Source organism: Rhinoraja longicauda, chromosome 9, assembly GCF_053455715.1.
Source record: "Rhinoraja longicauda isolate Sanriku21f chromosome 9, sRhiLon1.1, whole genome shotgun sequence".
Classification (NCBI taxonomy): domain Eukaryota; kingdom Metazoa; phylum Chordata; class Chondrichthyes; order Rajiformes; family Arhynchobatidae; genus Rhinoraja; species Rhinoraja longicauda.
This window is the reverse complement of record NC_135961.1, coordinates 58,238,674-58,255,884: the sequence shown is the minus strand read 5'-3', so window position 1 is coordinate 58,255,884 and position 17,211 is coordinate 58,238,674. Positions and strand designations below refer to the sequence as shown.

The 17,211-nt window shown below is 45.9% G+C and overlaps 1 protein-coding gene across 4 annotated transcripts in view; it reads right to left on the bottom strand.

Annotated features, from left to right (window-relative positions):
* Window positions 1-1,417: 1,417 nt before the first annotated feature.
* The window catches only part of LOC144596785 (ras and Rab interactor 2-like), a 145,211-nt gene continuing 129,417 nt past the window's right edge, over window positions 1,418-17,211 (bottom strand). For all 4 annotated transcript variants that reach the window (XM_078405584.1, XM_078405585.1, XM_078405588.1 and 1 more), the window contains 3 exons: window positions 14,356-14,487; window positions 8,936-9,102; window positions 1,418-6,738 (listed from right to left, as the gene is read on the bottom strand). In XM_078405584.1, coding sequence (XP_078261710.1) covers window positions 6,430-6,738; window positions 8,936-9,102; window positions 14,356-14,487 — 608 coding nt within the window. In that variant the 3' untranslated portion in view covers window positions 1,418-6,429. The remainder of the gene's footprint in view (window positions 6,739-8,935; window positions 9,103-14,355; window positions 14,488-17,211) is intronic.

The window sequence follows — 17,211 nt, the reverse complement described above, 5'->3', positions numbered from 1 at the left end:
TACAAATCAAAGGTATTTATTCACAAAATGCTGGAGTAACTCAGCAGGTCAGGCAGCATCTCAGGAGAGAAGGAATGGGTGACGTTTCGGGTCGAGACCCTTCTTCACACCAGAACGCCCACTGGCGGATAAAATGCTTCCTCAAAATGTGATTATGACGTTAAATGCTAACTGCTTAATTGCTGACAAAATCCTGGACAGGAAATGCAATCTATATACTAAAACTCTCGTTTGTTTGTTTGTTTGTTTGTTTGTTCCTGAACTATTGCCAAAACGGTACACGATAGCGCGACAATTTTAGGCCCACCTTACTCACCGTCGTTCCTTTGGTGCTAATGGAAGAAGCTTCATTGAAATTGGTGTTATATTTTTTAAGTTATTCACATATTAAAGTTTAAATCTTTCTCCTAGGGAGGGAGGGGGGGGAGTGAGGATAAAGGGGGGTTGAGGGGGATGGAGTGGGGGGGAGGGGAAGGGGGAGGGTGGTGGAGGGAGGGGTAGTGGAGGAGGGAGGGGGAGAATGGAGGGGGGAGGAGGGGGGAAGGAGGAGGAGGAGGGAGGGGGGAGTTGGGAGGGGGGGTTGGGTGGGAGGGGGAAGGGAGGGGGGGAGGAGGAGAGGGTGCTGCACCAATGCAGGAGAGGTTTGGGACCAACGGGTCCACTTGGTCTAGTTCTCAATAAAAATGCATTTTCTTTAAGTGATCCACACATAGTTAACTATTGAGGTTAAGAGTGGTATTGGAAAAAAAGGCTTGTAATGTTAGCACCGTCATCCCTTTGGTGCTAAATGGAAGAAGTTTCATTGAAATCAGTGTTATATTTTTTAAGTTATTCACATTTTAAAGTTTAAATCTATCTCCTAGGGATGATAATGGGGGGTTGAGGGGGATGGAGTGGGGAGAGGGAGGGGTAGGGGAGGAGGGAGGGGGGGGTGGGGAGGAGGGAGGGGGAGGAGGGAGGGGGGGAGGAGGAGAGAGTGCTGCACCAATGCGGGAGAGGTTTGGGTCCAACGGGTTCACTTAATCTAGTTACAAATAAAACTGCTCTATGTTTCAGCGTGTTAAGGAAACAGCAGTAAATTTAGGGTGGCATCGGGGCACAATGGTAGAGTTGCTGCCTCACAACGCCAGAGACCCGGGTTTAATACCGACTATGGGTTCCGTCTGTACGGAGTTTGTATGTCCTCCCTGCGACCGGGTGGGTTTTCTCCAGGTGCTCTGGTTCCCCCCATACCCCAAAGACGTGCAAGTTTGTAAATTAATTGGCTTCTGTAAATTGTTCCTAGTGTGTAGGAAACAACTGGTGAACGGGCGATCGCTGATCGGCAGAGACGCCGTGGGCCGAAGGGCCTATTTCCACACTCTCTCTCCAAAAATAAAACTAAGTTTGAACTGAAACACACAATAATGCATTATGTAACTAAAACATTAAATTTTTATTGCGTGCAAAATCCAATGTTTCGGTTGTACAGAATATGCACAGTATGTGACTACAGTATAAAACGGTTTTGGACTGATGTACCAAAATATTATTGCAATACTGGTATACAAATTCTTAGTGCTGTTCTAAACTACAAATACAAATCACAAACGTTGCTTCATTAAAAAAAAGACAATCTAAGTGTCATCTTAATGCAAGCCAATTTTAGGTTAACAATTTGTTCCCATAGTACACATTGGAATAACCTGCACTAAACTGGCAATTGTCAGTTTTGCTTCATAAATCAGCGAATGCACAGAGCAAGACGCAATTGCATCACTGAAACAAAGGTTCGCATTGACCAATGAATAAGCTGCCGTTGCGTAAAATCCCGAACATTGTTGGAAATGCACTAAACGAGTAAAGGAGCACAAAACTGGGACAATTCATATCTTGGAAATTCAGGGTGATAAGACTAAAAGACTCTGGAGTTGCCCTGAAGGATTCCAATTCATGGGAATCAAATTGCAAAGCAGTTCAGAAATCAGACATCGAATGTAACCCACAGGATTGCTGCAACCCCCAATGCCTGTTGTTCCCTTGTGATTTATCAGTCCAGCAACTGCTGAAAATGTCAAGGAGACTGATGCACAGAATAGTTCCCTCCTTATAAATCTTGCTGGCCGACATAGTCGAACAGAGAATCATGAATCTTGTCAGCAGAATCAGAAATGTGATCCTTTGGAGCTTTTATTTGCAGCTAAGAAAACTATGTTCTATTTGTTGGGCAGCCAGTGTTAAGCTTGGAAGGATATTTTGCAAAGTTGGCAAATGGGAAATAAACAGCAGTAAACAGCTCCAGAGTGATGTGCAAATGACACAAAATGTCTCTCCTGCGGAGAATTGTGAGGAGTGGTAGCTTTTCCAATTTAGAAATGTGTTTGCCGGCACCTTCATTATAGATGATTGTGGTGGGGAATTAGCTCAAATGGCAGAGCGCTCCCTCACCATGCAAGAGGTAGCGGGATCAATGCCCTTGTTCTCCATTGGTCTTTTTTAAAAGACATTTGGACAGGTACGTAGATCGGAACGGTTGAGAGGGTTATATCTCCAAATGCAGGTAGATGGGACTAGTGTAGATGGGGCATCCTAGTTGGTATCCATGGGCAAGTTGGGTCAAAGGGCTTGTTTCCATGCTGCATAGCTATCACAACTATCAGACCCTGGCTGTGCTGATGGTGTCCGCTTTACTACACAGAGCCCGCTCATTCTACACAAAATAAAACTGTTTATGGGGGAGACCCAGAGTTATTTTTCTTGAAGAGCATGATTCCATTTCATTTTTTCATGGCCTTAATTTGCCTCCATGTCTTTCAACATCAAACCTTTCCTTTGGACCTTTGGACCTTTACACACAATTCATAATTTTATTCTACAAACAACTGGGAAACTGTGGAAGATAAACAGGGTCGACCCTTTTATTGTACTTTTATGGTCATCAGGGAGGTGTCAGTGCAAGGACACTAAAATTTCACACTTTGCTAGCACACCCAGGTTTGGCACTGGGCATAAATCTTCATTTTATGTGGACAGTCAAAATGGTTCAGGAAGGAGGAAAAAGTTGGAGAACCAAGTTGACTTTAGTTTAGAGATACAGCGCGGAAACAGGCCCTTCGGCCCACCGATTCTGCGCCGACCAGCGATCCCCGCACACTAACACCATCCTACACACACTAGGGACAATTTACAATTTTATCAATGCCAATTAACCCACAAACCTGTACGTCTTTGGAGTGTGGGCGGAAACCGGAGCACCCGGAGAAAACCCACGCAGGTCACAGGTAGAACATACACACTCCATACAGACAGCACCCGTGGTCAGGATCGAACCCGGGTCTCTGGCGCTGTAAGGCGGCAACTCTACCGCTGCGCCACCCTGCCGCCCAGTGATCCTTTCCTGTTGCCCCTCAAGGTTCCCTGTAGGAGCAAGCCTGGCCAGAGGGGACACCAGATGCTCACCAGACTGACTGTGCTGCTGAGATAGCAGAAGCTCTGCCTGCTGGAAGCCCATGTGCAGAGGCAATCAGAACAGAAACCACAGAACCTACAAGTAGGCTATTGATTTTCTTTCCCCTCCACTGGCAGTCTGAATGTCCTCAACTGAGAGGTTTTAGAGTGCAGGATTATCTCCTAATTTTCCTGTCCCTATCACCCGCATGGGATCCTTCCCAAGCTGGGACAAAGCAGGAAATGTAATGCTGCCAGGGTTCAGCGTACTCTGGGTAATACCAGTTACTGACGAGGGATCAGGAGAACTGCTCTGATGTCCTGAGCGAGCATGCAAGTGTCCTTGTTGGATCAACCTGAAACTTTCCATTTCCCACCACCATCCTTGCGCTCCTCAAATTCAGACCGTTTAATTTAGTGCCAAAGTGTGCGCACGTGCCTGTTTTAAGCACAAAGGAGAGTTTGGTCCTGTTGCTCTGGGCTAGATTCAAACTCCAGTTGCTAACAGGACAGAGAGCTGCTCCAGGTAGGAGCACTTTAAAGTTCATCTAATTTCAGGGCAGAGCGTAGAATGTTAATGCAGGCACAGTCCAGTCGTCTGAGGTGGGACCTTCTATGCACATTGTAAAAATATTAGAATATATGGTGGATATTGACATTTTATTATTTGGGATAGCACTAAAATGCTCGCGTGGAATGTTGACGTAGTCATTATTTTGCAGGAAAGATAGAGATGTAAACAACTGACTTTAGATACAGTATCAGGTTTCGCTTTCTACCCATGATACCATCTGGCAGCTCAGCAGAGAAGGACTACAGCTGGGTGGATTCAAGTGACAGGTAAAGCTGGAAGCTAAACCTATAATACGTGACCATGTTTAACTCCTTTACTGCCAGGCCCATCTACACCCTTTGAAATACCATTTTGTTTTTTTTGCTGCTTATGCGGATTGCTTTCTCCTCTCTCCCATCCTCACTTTCCAATGCCCACCTCTATAATATTAAAAGCTCCTTTTGGTACAAGGGGCTGTGCCAATAATGCGAGTTGTGCCTCATGAAAAGCAACCCACCTTACTCTTTTCAATGAATCCTAATAACATCTACAGATACCTCTAGGAAGTCTACTCTCTGGTTGAAACACCGCTTGGTTTGCCCAGGACTGCAAGGGATAGCAGAGTATTGTGAATGCAGCCCGGATATTTACGCAAACCAGCCTCCACCTCCATCGACTCCATCTACACCTCTCACTGCCTCGGGAGAGCAGCCAACACAATCAAGGACCATTCGCATTCAGCTCATTCCCTCTCCTTCCCTTTCCCGTTGGGCAGTATTTACAAAGACAGATGCTACCCTATTCAAAAACGGCTTCTTCCACACACTGGAACAGGCCTCTCACAAGCCTAGGATGCATTCTCCACCTTCCAATCTACCTTGTTGCAGCCCTTGCACTTATTTTTAACAGCCCTTTCTCTGGAGCTGTAATACTATATCTGGCACTCTGCTTCCTTTCTGTTTTTGCACTACCTCTTGTGTGTTTCCATTGAACTATGATCTACCGGGATAGCAAGCAAACAAAGATTTTCCATTGTATCTTGGCACAATATCATAACCAAGCACACTTGGCTGATATAAAGTACAGGTTTTCAGTTCTGGTTTATCACTGTGCCCCAGTGCCTAGCCTCTTGCTATTTCTCTCACCTTACGTTGCCTCCATGGATTCATAGAACGATATGGCACATGAAGGAGATATCTGGCCCTTGAAATGCCTGCCAGCTCTTTGAGCAATCCCATTCCACACCCCTGTACATTTCTCCTCTTTCAATTACACATCCAAATCCCTTTGAAAGATGTTAGAAACTATTTAAATCATGCAATTTACTGCAACATACAGCAAATAATGTCACCTCTAATTCTTTTGCCAATTGTTTTAAATCAATTCTTTCTCATTCCTGACTATCTACTGGAGAATATTCACCTCAGTCACTCTATTTAAATCCTCCTTGATTTTGAAGACTTCCCTCACCTCTCCCCTTAAACATTTCTACTCTGAAATAACTTGCACTTCTCTGATCTCTCCATATAGCTGAAATCGAGCATCCCAGATACCATTCCAGTAAATGAATTCTGCAACAATCCACGCGTCAAGTGGGTGATCGATGGTCGTCGTGGGCTCGGTGGGCTGAAGGGGCCTGTTTCCAAACCAAACCAATGTGGAACTGGACACCAATTAGGAAGCCTGGATAGGCAATCCTCTCCCTGCACAAAGGCCACCTAATTCATCCACAGCACTGTAATCCATTTTGATGCTGGAGCTGAATTGAAAATCAGGTGGTGTCACAGGGCAGAAAGCACCTCCGCGCCATTATCTTACAGTACAACAGCTGTAAGGTGAGCGATCTAAAGAACAATTTCATTCGTCAGCGCCAACATTATTGTCAAGAGATTTTTTAAAAATCAATATAATGAATAATTAAGACAAATTCCCCAAATTAATTGTTACCATTATATGCCCAGATGTTTATAATAATAATAAATTCTGGCTTAAAAATATAATAATAAAAAAAGACATCTCAGTTAACCAGCAACTGCTATCAAATTAACGTCTCTGGGATCCACAGAAACACAGAGTTTTCCTATAAGCATAAAACCATTTATGCAGCCTGCGCCCAAACTGATTTTATCCCCACTTTTTAAGTCTAAGAGAAGGATGCAAAGCATCCAACTAGAGTGAGTTTTACTGATGCATTGCATCTGACTGCTCTTTGCCACGCACAGAGTGAATACCTGTTTCAAGACAATGATGCAATGACCCGATAACCAGCTGCAACCCTTGCAGAGCATTGCACACAGTTCCACGAACATTGGCAAGGCTTCACATGTTAAGGTCTACAGGGTTACAGGTGCAAGCGCCCTCTGGCGTGCGACAAAAGTCATCTCAAGTGTAACCAAACAGCCTTCAAGGTGCCTGAAGACTGCGCAAGTCCTTGCGCACGGAGTTCGATTTTATTCCTCGGAGGCGACGTTGGCATTGATGGGGAGGTCGCTGTGTAGCCGCTTGTAGACAAAGTGGAAGACCTGGGGCTGGGTCCTGCTGTGCAGCTCGGCCTTGATCTTCTGGGGGAAGGTGTCGGGAGCCAACTGCTGCCAAGTGTCAGTTATGAGGAGGAAGAGCCCGTAGTTGTCAGTGTCCTCGACTTGGAACTTGGCTGCACAAAGGGCACACAGCTCCTCTGTCGTGGTAAAGGGTTCTACCAGTAATGTCTTGGCCGTGCAGCCACTTGACATGTTGTTGAAGGCCACACGCATGTAGTTCTGTGCGGATTGAGAGAAAGATCATTTTAGCATAGGGTTTAGGAAGCACAAAGCTGGTCATAAGGTCATAAATGATAGGAGTAGAATTAGGTCATTTGGCCCATCAGGTCTACTCTGCCATTCAATCATGGCTCTCCCTCCTAGCCCCATTCTCCTGCCTTCTCCCCATAATCTGTCACCTGTACTAATCAAGAATCTATTTATCTCTGCCTTAAAAATATCCGCTGACTTGGCCTCCACAGCCTTCTGTGGCAAAGAATTCCTCAGATTCACCACCCTGGTCACAACCAAAACTGCCATAAAGGATAAGTGATTGCATTTAAATGAACATAGGCTTGGGTTTGAATAACCCCACCATGTCCACACATGAAGTTCCATGTCTGAGGCCCACCACCACAACTAAAGGGCAGTCCTGAGCTACTATCTACCTCTTTGGAGACCCTCAGAATATCTTTGATCGGACTCGACTGGCTATCTTGCACTAAACGATATTCACATTATTCTTTATCATGTACCTGTACACTGTGGATGGCTCGATTGTAATCATGTATTGTCTTTCCGCTGACTGGTTAGCACTCAACAAAAGCTTTTCACTGTACCTCGGACAATAAACGAAACTCAAAACTCACCCACCATAATGGGATATAATCATTGTCAAAGACCAAGCCTGCTGCAAAGGGAACCAATTGCATGGGGGACCATTATTTTCTCAATGTTAAAATCTCTATTGCTTGATGCACGGCATGATTTCAGGCAAGAGAAAAAATGGCAATGCAAGAGTCTCACAGGAGTACGAAAGTCGATGCATTATATGATTTAGTTATAACAAGTTCACAGCTTTGGTTAACAGCATTGTTGGGAAAACTAATACAGGATGGTGTTAAGATGCAGTTACGGCATGGTTGTTAATTGTACCCTTGAACTCTTTCAGTGCCGGGTTAGTTCTAGTCTTTCACAATCAGTGCTGAATGTAAAGTGCTGGAAGTGACTTGACATCAACCACGAATTGGCAAAGATTGGATGAAAAATATAAGGGATGGGTGTCAATGATGTTGGAGGGATTGCATGAGCTTTCAAATCATCTCTTTAATTATTTGATAACATCCTTGTTGGAGCAGAATGGAAATGTCACGCGGAGTTGGTGATTGGTTGGTACTTTATTTTCACACGGCACACTGAAATTCTTTGTCCTGCATACCATGTATATAGGGTGCTGACACGGTTACAGAGTATTCATTATAGTCCTCAATGGTCCTCCTTTGTTCTCCGTGACCCCCTTATGCTGGGCCCCTGTTCTCAGTGCCCCCCCCCCAGGCCAGCTCCCCATTGTTCTCGGTGGCCCCCCCCCCCCACGTCGGGTCCCCATTTGTTCTCAGTGGCCCCCCCACACTAGGTCCCCCTCTGTCCTTGCCGGCCCCCCCCCCTTGCCGGGTCCTCCTTTATCGGTGGTCCCCCACGCTGGGTTCCTCTTTGTTCTCGGCCGCCCCTCCCCCCACACCGAGTCCCCCTTTGTTCTCGGCGGCCCCTCCCCCCACACCAAGTCCCCCTTTGTTCTCGGCCGCCCCTCCCCCCACAACGAGTCCCCCTTTGTTCTCGGCGGCCCCTCCCCCCACACCAGATCCCCCTTTGTTCTCGGCGGCCCCCCACACCAGATCCCCCTTTGTTCTCGGCTGCCCCTTCCTCCACACCGCCCCCCTTTGTTCTCGGCGGCCCCCCACACCAGATCCCCCTTTGTTCTCGGCGGCCCCTCCCCCCACCAAGTCCCCCTTTGTTCTCGGCGGCCCCTCCCCCACACCAAGTCCCCCTTTGTTCTCAGCGGCCCCTCCCCCCACACCAAGTCCCCCTTTGTTCTCAGCGGCCCCTCCCCCCACACCAAGTCCCCCTTTGTTCTCGGCCGCCCCTCCCCCCCACACCAGATCCCCCTTTGATCTCGGCGGCGTATCCACAACCGAAGTAACAGACGATTTATCAAAACTGGCGCACCCCAACAGATCAGGTTTGACTGGCCTCCTGGTGATTACCAGTTCAATAAATCGCCCGTTACTTCAACCCAACACCAACCCCGTGTGGCCTTTCCAGTTGCTCCTTACACCCTCAACACAGGGGTTTCAATCTTTAGGCTAAAGCGTGCAGTGTAAGATACTGTACAAGAACTTGATACATAGCAACGGCTGGAACTATTCTCCGAGAGCCACACCTGAAAATCTTCCACGGTGGGAATGCTTCTGATCGTCGTAGTCCTCCTTTTGTGCCATTGGTTCAGTGTGTTCCTGGTCTGTGAGCTCAGTAACCTGGCTGCCTGTTCTTCTTGGAAATTCTTTATTAGCGACAGGGCTCCATATGCACTAGTCAGGTAATAGCCACCTAGATGGAATGAAACAACAGGGTTTATATGACTGGTTGAGTTTAGTTTAGTTTAGTTTAGAGATACAGCGCAGAAACAGGCCCTTCGGCCCACCGAGTCCGCGCCGACCAGCAATCCCCGTACACGAACACTGTCCGACACACCAGGGACAAGTTACAATTTTTACCAAAATTTAACCTGCAAATCTGTACATCTTTGGAGTGTGGGAGGAAACTGGAGCACCTGGAATAAACCCACGCAGTCACAGGGAGAACATACAAACTCCACACAGACAGTATCCGTAGTCAGGAGCAAACCTGGGTCTCTGGCGCTGCAAGGCAGCAACTCTACCACTGCGCCACCGTGCCGCCCAAGTGCTCACACTTGGGGCTGTGTTTGCCTTAATGACACACAAACTCTGAATTTAACAGGACCAGCAACATACTGTCTAACATCACAAGTACTCTAACTCTTACACTGGTTTGCACTGTGACGTAAAAGCAGCACAGTGGTGCAGCCTCAGGGCTCCAGGGACCCTGGTTCGATCCTGACCTCAGGCATTATGTGTGTGGGGTTTGCACATTTATCCCAGTGACCACGTGGATTTCCTCCGGGTGCTCTGGTTTCCTCCCACATCCCAAAAGCGCGTGGGTTAATTGACCCCTAATCTATAGGGAGTGGATGCGAAAGTGGGAAAGCATAACATTACTGTGTATCACAAAATGCTGGAGTAACTCAGCAGATCAGGCAGCATACTCGATTAGACCAAAGGGCCTGTTTTCATGCAGTATCTTTCACTGGATCTGTGAGGCAGCAGCTCTACCAGCTGCATCACTGGCACAGCCAGAACAACTAGAGTTTTGTTCATTTTAATGTCCTCTGGTGGAATTTCATGTTGGATATCACTTCCTGCACTTTTTATATATAGATATTTGGTGCATTATTTTCTAAAACCTTATGACTAAGTCACTACAAGTTAAAGTAGCCAATTCAATTCCAATTAGAATTCACTCTCGGAAAAAGTGAACTTGTTTCGACTGTTGGGGGTGAAACAGCCTTCAAACAATCTTCAGATACTCAGAAAAAGAGATAAAGTGCTGGAGTAATTCAGTGGGCAGGCAGCATCTCTGGAGAACACAGACAAATGAACTCAAATCGTCACGTTCTCCAGATAAGCTGCCTGACCCGCTGAGTTACTCCAGCACTGTGTCTTTTTTGTGCAAACTGGCACCTGCAGTTCCTAGCGTCTTCAGATAGTTAGGTCACGTGTGGGCTTTTACAGGCTTGAAAACAGAAGATTAGACAAATTCACGGACTTCACAAGTCAGAAGCAATCGCACTGTCGACCCACACATTTAAACACGACCCTATTTATACATGATTCTAAAACCAATGATTTTCTTAATGAGATGACAACATTTCCTATTTAAATGCGCCTCAGTAACATCTCAGACGTTGTGCCAAAATGGCCATTGGAACAGGAAGGAGAACACCCTGTACCCAAACAATAAGATTCTTTCTTGTAAACAGGATGTACAAAGTGTTTCCTTGCAAAATAATTCCCAGTTAAACCCCAGCTAAGTGCCAGGAATGCATTCCAATAAGCTCCCCTGTATTCATTTCTTTATTCACTGAAAAACAAGGGAGTTGTTGAGAATCTATTCCTTTCATTGACCACGCATCTATACCCATTCAGCTTCTCGGTTTTTGAATCATTAAGAGAACAGATTAAATAGTATTTTATCTAAATTTTAGATCAAGTCAATGCGTTTTTGATTCAAGCCAGTTACAAATGAGGACTGTGACTTTTTCCTGTGGCTTTTGTCATTCGGTTCCTGCTGTTACTACTCCTCTCCTAAATTTTCCACAATTTCAAAATCATGTTTCATCATCTCTTTGGCAGATGTAGCAACTGATCTTTCCCTGATCTCCTCTCAATAGACAATAGACAATAGACAATAGGTGCAGGAGTAGGCCATTCAGCCCTTCGAGCCAGCACCGCCATTCAATGCGATCATGGCTGATCACTATCAATCAGTACCCCGTTCCTGCCTTCTCCCCATACCCCCTCACTCCGCTATCCTTAAGAGCTCTATCCAGCTCTCTCTTGAAAGCATCCAACGAACTGGCCTCCACTGCCTTCTGAGGCAGAGAATTCCACACCTTCACCACCCTCTGACTGAAAAAGTTCTTCCTCATCTCCGTTCTAAATGGCCTACCCCTTATTCTCAAACTGTGGCCCCTTGTTCTGGACTCCCCCAACATTGGGAACATGTTATCTGCCTCTAATGTGTCCAATCCCCTAATTATCTTATATGTTTCAATAAGATCCCCCCTCATCCTTCTAAATTCCAGTGTATACAAGCCCAATCACTCCAGCCTTTCAACATACGACAGTCCCGCCATTCCGGGAATTAATCTAGTGAACCTACGCTGCACGCCCTCCATAGCAAGAATATCCTTCCTCAAATTTGGAGACCAAAACTGCACACAGTACTCCAGGTGCGGTCTCACCAGGGCCCGGTACAACTGTAGAAGGACCTCTTTGCTCCTATACTCAACTCCTCTTGTTACGAAGGCCAACATTCCATTGGCTTTCTTCACTGCCTGCTGAACCTGCATGCTTCCTTTCATTGACTGATGCACTAGGACACCCAGATCTCGTTGAACTCCCCCTCCTCCTAACTTGACACCATTCAGATAATAATCTGCCTTTCTATTCTTACTTCCAAAGTGAATAACCTCACACTTATCTACATTAAACTGCATCTGCCATGTATCCGCCCACTCACACAACCTGTCCAGGTCACCCTGCAGCCTTATTGCATCTTCCTCACAATTCACACTACCCCCCAACTTAGTATCATCTGCAAATTTGCTAATGGTACTTTTAATCCCTTCGTCTAAGTCATTAATGTATATCGTAAATAGCTGGGGTCCCAGCACCGAACCTTTCGGTACCCCACTGGTCACTGCCTGCCATTCCGAAAGGGACCCATTTATCCCCACTCTTTGCTTTCTGTCTCTTAACCAATTTTCTATCCATGTCAGTACCCTACCCCCAATACCATGTGCCCTAATTTTGCCCACTAATCTCCTATGTGGGACCTTGTCGAAGGCTTTCTGAAAGTCGAGGTACACCACATCCACTGACTCTCCCTTGTCAATTTTCCTAGTTACATCCTCAAAAAATTCCAGTAGATTTGTCAAGCATGATTTCCCCTTCGTAAATCCATGCTGACTCGGAACGATCCCGTTACTGCTATCCAAATGCTCAGCAATTTCGTCTTTTATAATTGACTCCAGCATTTTCCCCACCACTGATGTCAGACTAACTGGTCTATAATTACCCGTTTTCTCTCTCCCTCCTTTCTTAAAAAGTGGGATAACATTTGCTATTCTCCAATCCACAGGAACTGATCCTGAATCTATAGAACATTGAAAAATGATCTCCAATGCTTCCACTATTTCTAGAGCCACCTCCTTAAGTACTCTGGGATGCAGACCATCAGGCCCTGGGGATTTATCAGCCTTCAGTCCCATCAGTCTACCCAAAACCATTTCCTGCCTAATGTGGATTTCCTTCAGTTCCTCCATCACCCTAGGTTCTCCAGCCCCTAGAACATTTGGGAGATTGTGTGTATCTTCCTCAGTGAAGACAGATCCAAAGTAACGGTTTAACTCGTCTGCCATTTCTTTGTTCCCCATAATAAATTCCCCTGCTTCTGTCTTCAAGGGACCCACATTTGCCTTGACTATTTTTTTCCTCTTCACGTACCTAAAAAAACTTTTGCTATCCTCCTTTATATTATTGGCTAGTTTACCCTCGTACCTCATCTTTTCTCCTCGTATTGCCTTTTTAGTTAACTTTTGTTGCTCTTTAAAAGAGTCCCAATCCTCTGTCTTCCCACTCTTCTTTGCTATGTTATACTTCCTCTCCTTAATTTTTATGCTGTCCCTGACTTCCCTTGTCAGCCACAGGTGTCTCTTACTCCCCTTAGAGTCTTTCCACCTCTTTGGAATAAATTGATCCTGCAACCTCTGCATTATTCCCAGGAATACCTGCCATTGCTGTTCTACCGTCTTCCCTGCTAGGGCCTCCTTCCAATCAATTTTGGCCAGCTCCCGCCTCATGCCTCTGTAATCCCCTTTGCTATACTGTAATACCGACACTTCCGATTTTCCCTTCTGCCTTTCCATTTGCAGAGTAAAACTTATCATGTTGTGATCACTGCCTCCTAATGGCTCTTTTACCTCTAGTCCCCTTATCAGATCAGGATCATTACACAACACTAAATCCAGAATTGCCTTCTCCCTGGTAGGCTCCAGTACAAGCTGTTCTAAGAATCCATCTCGAAGGCACTCTACAAACTCTCTTTCCTGGGGTCCATTTCCAACCTGATTTTCCCAGTCTACCTGCATGTTGAAATCTCCCATAACCACCGTAGCATTACATTTTTGACACGCCAATTTTATCTCCTGATTTAACTTGCACCCTAAGTCGAGGCTACTGTTTGGGGGCCTATAGATAACTCCCATTAGGGTCTTTTTACCCTTACAATTTCTCATTTCTATCCATACTGATTCAACATCTCCTGATTCTATGTCACCCCTTGCAAGGGAATGAATATCATTCCTTACCATCAGAGCAACCCCACCCCCTCTGCCCACCTGTCTGTCTTTTCTATACTTTTCTCTCCTCTTTGTGAAAGCTGAACCACTCGCTCCAATAACACACAAACTTGTCCTTTAAGTAGTCGGGGAAGCAAACTATTTAATTTGCCTTCTTGCCACGCCACGGGTTGCTAGCCGATCAGGCGACCCTTGAACCAAAATTTTTAATTTATCAAATCACCTAAATAATCCATCGCATGAGACCCACTCTCCACTTAAAACATGCGAGAGCTTTGTTAAATTATTTGCTTGGCGGGATTCTAATCAACATCAACACAGTGGGGCGGCAGCAGTAGGGTTGCTGCCTCACAGCGCCAGAGACACCCGTTTGGTCCCGACTATGGCCGCTGTCTGGACGGAGTTTGGACATTCTCCCCGTGACCGTTTGGGTTTTCTCCAAGATCTTCGGTTTCCTGACACACTCCAAAGACGTACAGGTTTGCGGGTTAATTGGCTTGGTATAAATGTAAAATTGTCGCTAGCGTGTGTGGGATAGTGTTAATGAGCGGGGATCGCTGGTCGGTGCATACTCGGTCGGTGGGCCGATGGGCCCGTTACCACGCTGTATCTTTAAGATGAACAATAACTGCGTGGTGTACCTTCTCCATGCAGCAGAGATGGGTCCAAGAGCTCCATCATGTATTCAATTTCAATATCCAACTCAGGCATATCACACTGGGCTATTATGTAGGTCAACATTGGCAGGAAGTCGTCAGCCCCATATAATCTCCCTGTGGGTACAATAACACAGTAATTAGAAGATTATTTCCCCAAAATTTCTCGTGATAGCACAATTCATTTCAAAATATAAGATTAGCAAATTAATAATTTTTGCACTTGTTAATTTTTTTTTCATTCACAGGATATGGATACTGTTCCTCTATGTAAACAACAACTCCACTTGGCACCCATCGCCCCATGGCAGCTCAGAACAAACTATAGAATCAAGGAAGGTAGACACAAAATGCTGGAGTAACTCAGCGGGACAGGCAGCATCTCTGGAGAGAAAGGATGGGTGACATTGCGGGTCGAGAGAACTCTTCAGACTATCATTCTGAAGAAGGGTCTTGACCCAAAAAATCACACATTCCTTCTCTCTAGAGATGTTGCCTGTCCCGCTGAGTCACTCCAGCATTTTGCGTCTATCTTCGGTGTAAGTCAGCATCTGCAGTTCCTTCCTACACATATAGAAACAAGGAAGTGTGGATGCTGGTTCACCAGGACACAAGATGTCGAAGTAACACAGTGGGTCAGGAAGCATCTGTGGAGAGCATGGACAGGTGATGTTTTGGGGTCAGGACCCTTCTTCGGACCTTCAATGGGAGGCGAGTGGACTTTGTATCTGTGGGTTGACGTGTCGGTGGAGCAGGCCGCTGGGGATCCTGCAGCAGCCAGGGGATTGCTTGGATCAGGGGCCGCTGGAGGCCCCACAGCAGCACGGAGAGGCAGAGCAGTGATGGAGGACACCGGCTGCCCAGGCCCACCCCTGCAACACCAACACAATGCCACCACCAAGACAATGGGCCTTTATGGCCAAGGTAAGACTCTGTACTCTTAACAACTTTGAAATTTAAAGGGCACAAGTTGGTGCCAGAAACGTGGTAACTATCTGCGTATTGCCTCAGTGAAGTCTACTATTCTTACACTACGATCATTGCACTTTTGTTATTGTCTACAATTGTGCTTATCTATCTGGATTTTACTGGATAGTATTGGAAAATAACTGCAGATGCTGGTACAAATCGAAGGTATCACAAAATGCTGGAGTAACTCAGCAGGTCAGCCAGCATCTCAGGAGAGAAGGAATGGGTGACGTTTCGGGTCAAGACACTTCTTCAGACTGAAGAAGGGTCTCGACCCGAAATGTCACCCATTCCTTCTCTCCTGAGATGCTGCTTGACCTGCTGAGTTACTCCAGCATTTTGAGATACCTTTGATTACTGGATAGTATGCCGAACAAAGAATTTCACTGTACCTACATACACTGATCAGCCAAAACATTATGACCACTGACAGGCAAAGTGAATAACATTGATTATCTTGTTACAATGGCACCTGTCAAGGGGTGGGATATATTAGGCAGCAAATGAACAGTAAGTTCTTGAAGTTGATGTGTTGGATGCAGGAGAAATGGGCAGGAGTAAAGACCTGAGCGACTTTGACAAGGGTCAAATTGTTATGGCCAGATGACTGGGTCAGAGCATCTCTGAAACGGCAAGGTTTGTAGGGTGCTCCTGGTCAGCAGTGGTGAGTACCTACCAACAGCGGTCCGAGGAGGGACAAACCACAAACCGGCGACAGGGTGTTGGGCGCCCAAGGCTCATCGATGCGCGAGGGCAATGAAAACTATCCCGTCTGGTCCGAACTGAGAGAAGGTCCTCTGTGGCACAAGTCACAGAAAATTTTGATGGTGGTCATGGGAGGAATGTGTCACAATACACAGTGCATCGCACCCTGCTGTGTATGGGGCTGCACACTGAGGACCAACAGCATATTAGGCAGGTGGTCATAATGTTTTGGCTCATCAGGTCATAATGGTTTGGCTGATCAGTGTACATGTGACAATAAACTATCATTATCATTATTCCCTCTCTCGTTTTACCCGATATCGAAAGGCTTTGGGGTTAAATTACATTTAGGCAATGTTTTTTTTCAGAAAATGGATTTGAGCAGGTTTAAACAAACAAAAAGCCTCTGTTGGTGGATGAATATTCAATGAAGCCTAACGCTCATACATTATCAACTCCCTGGTCCCACTCATAGTAACTAGGTTACCCTAATTCTGGACAGGCAGCATAGCGGTAGAGTTGCTGCCTTACAGTGCCAGAGACCCGGGTTCAATCCTGAATACGGGTGCAGTCTCTTCGGAGACCTGCATGGGTTTTCTCCAGGATCTCTGGCTTCCACCCACACTCCAAAGAGGTACAGGTTGAGAGGTTAATTGACTTCCTATAACTACAAATTGTCCCTGTTGTGTGTAGGATGGTGTTAGTGTGTGGGGATCACTGATCGGCGCGCACTCTGTGGGCTGAAGGGCTTGTTTCCGTGCTGCATCTCCATACTGAACTGAACCATTTTAACTTCATATTTTCTCAGAGAGACGTGGAAAAAGTGCTATGTGCCATTTGCTTTAGCTACTGTAGTCTGTTTTGATTTGTTGAATTGAGAGTGGTGCCGCACGTATCTCATCTTGTCTTCCCAAAACACAAGTTGGTGAAGTGCGTTCAAGTCCATTTGAGAGGCACACATCATTATAGGAGCATAATTCTGAAAGCAGGCTGCCCAGACTACCAACCAGGTCCACATTTCTCCCTCTCGCCATAAAATTTACACTGGCATTAATTTTCTCTAATTTTCCTGGAATTTCTTACTGTTTTCTTCATAGGCAGAAGTAGTAACAATCCCTACATCCCCCTTTTACCATTTTTGTTGTGTCCCAGATTCATTTCTTCTAT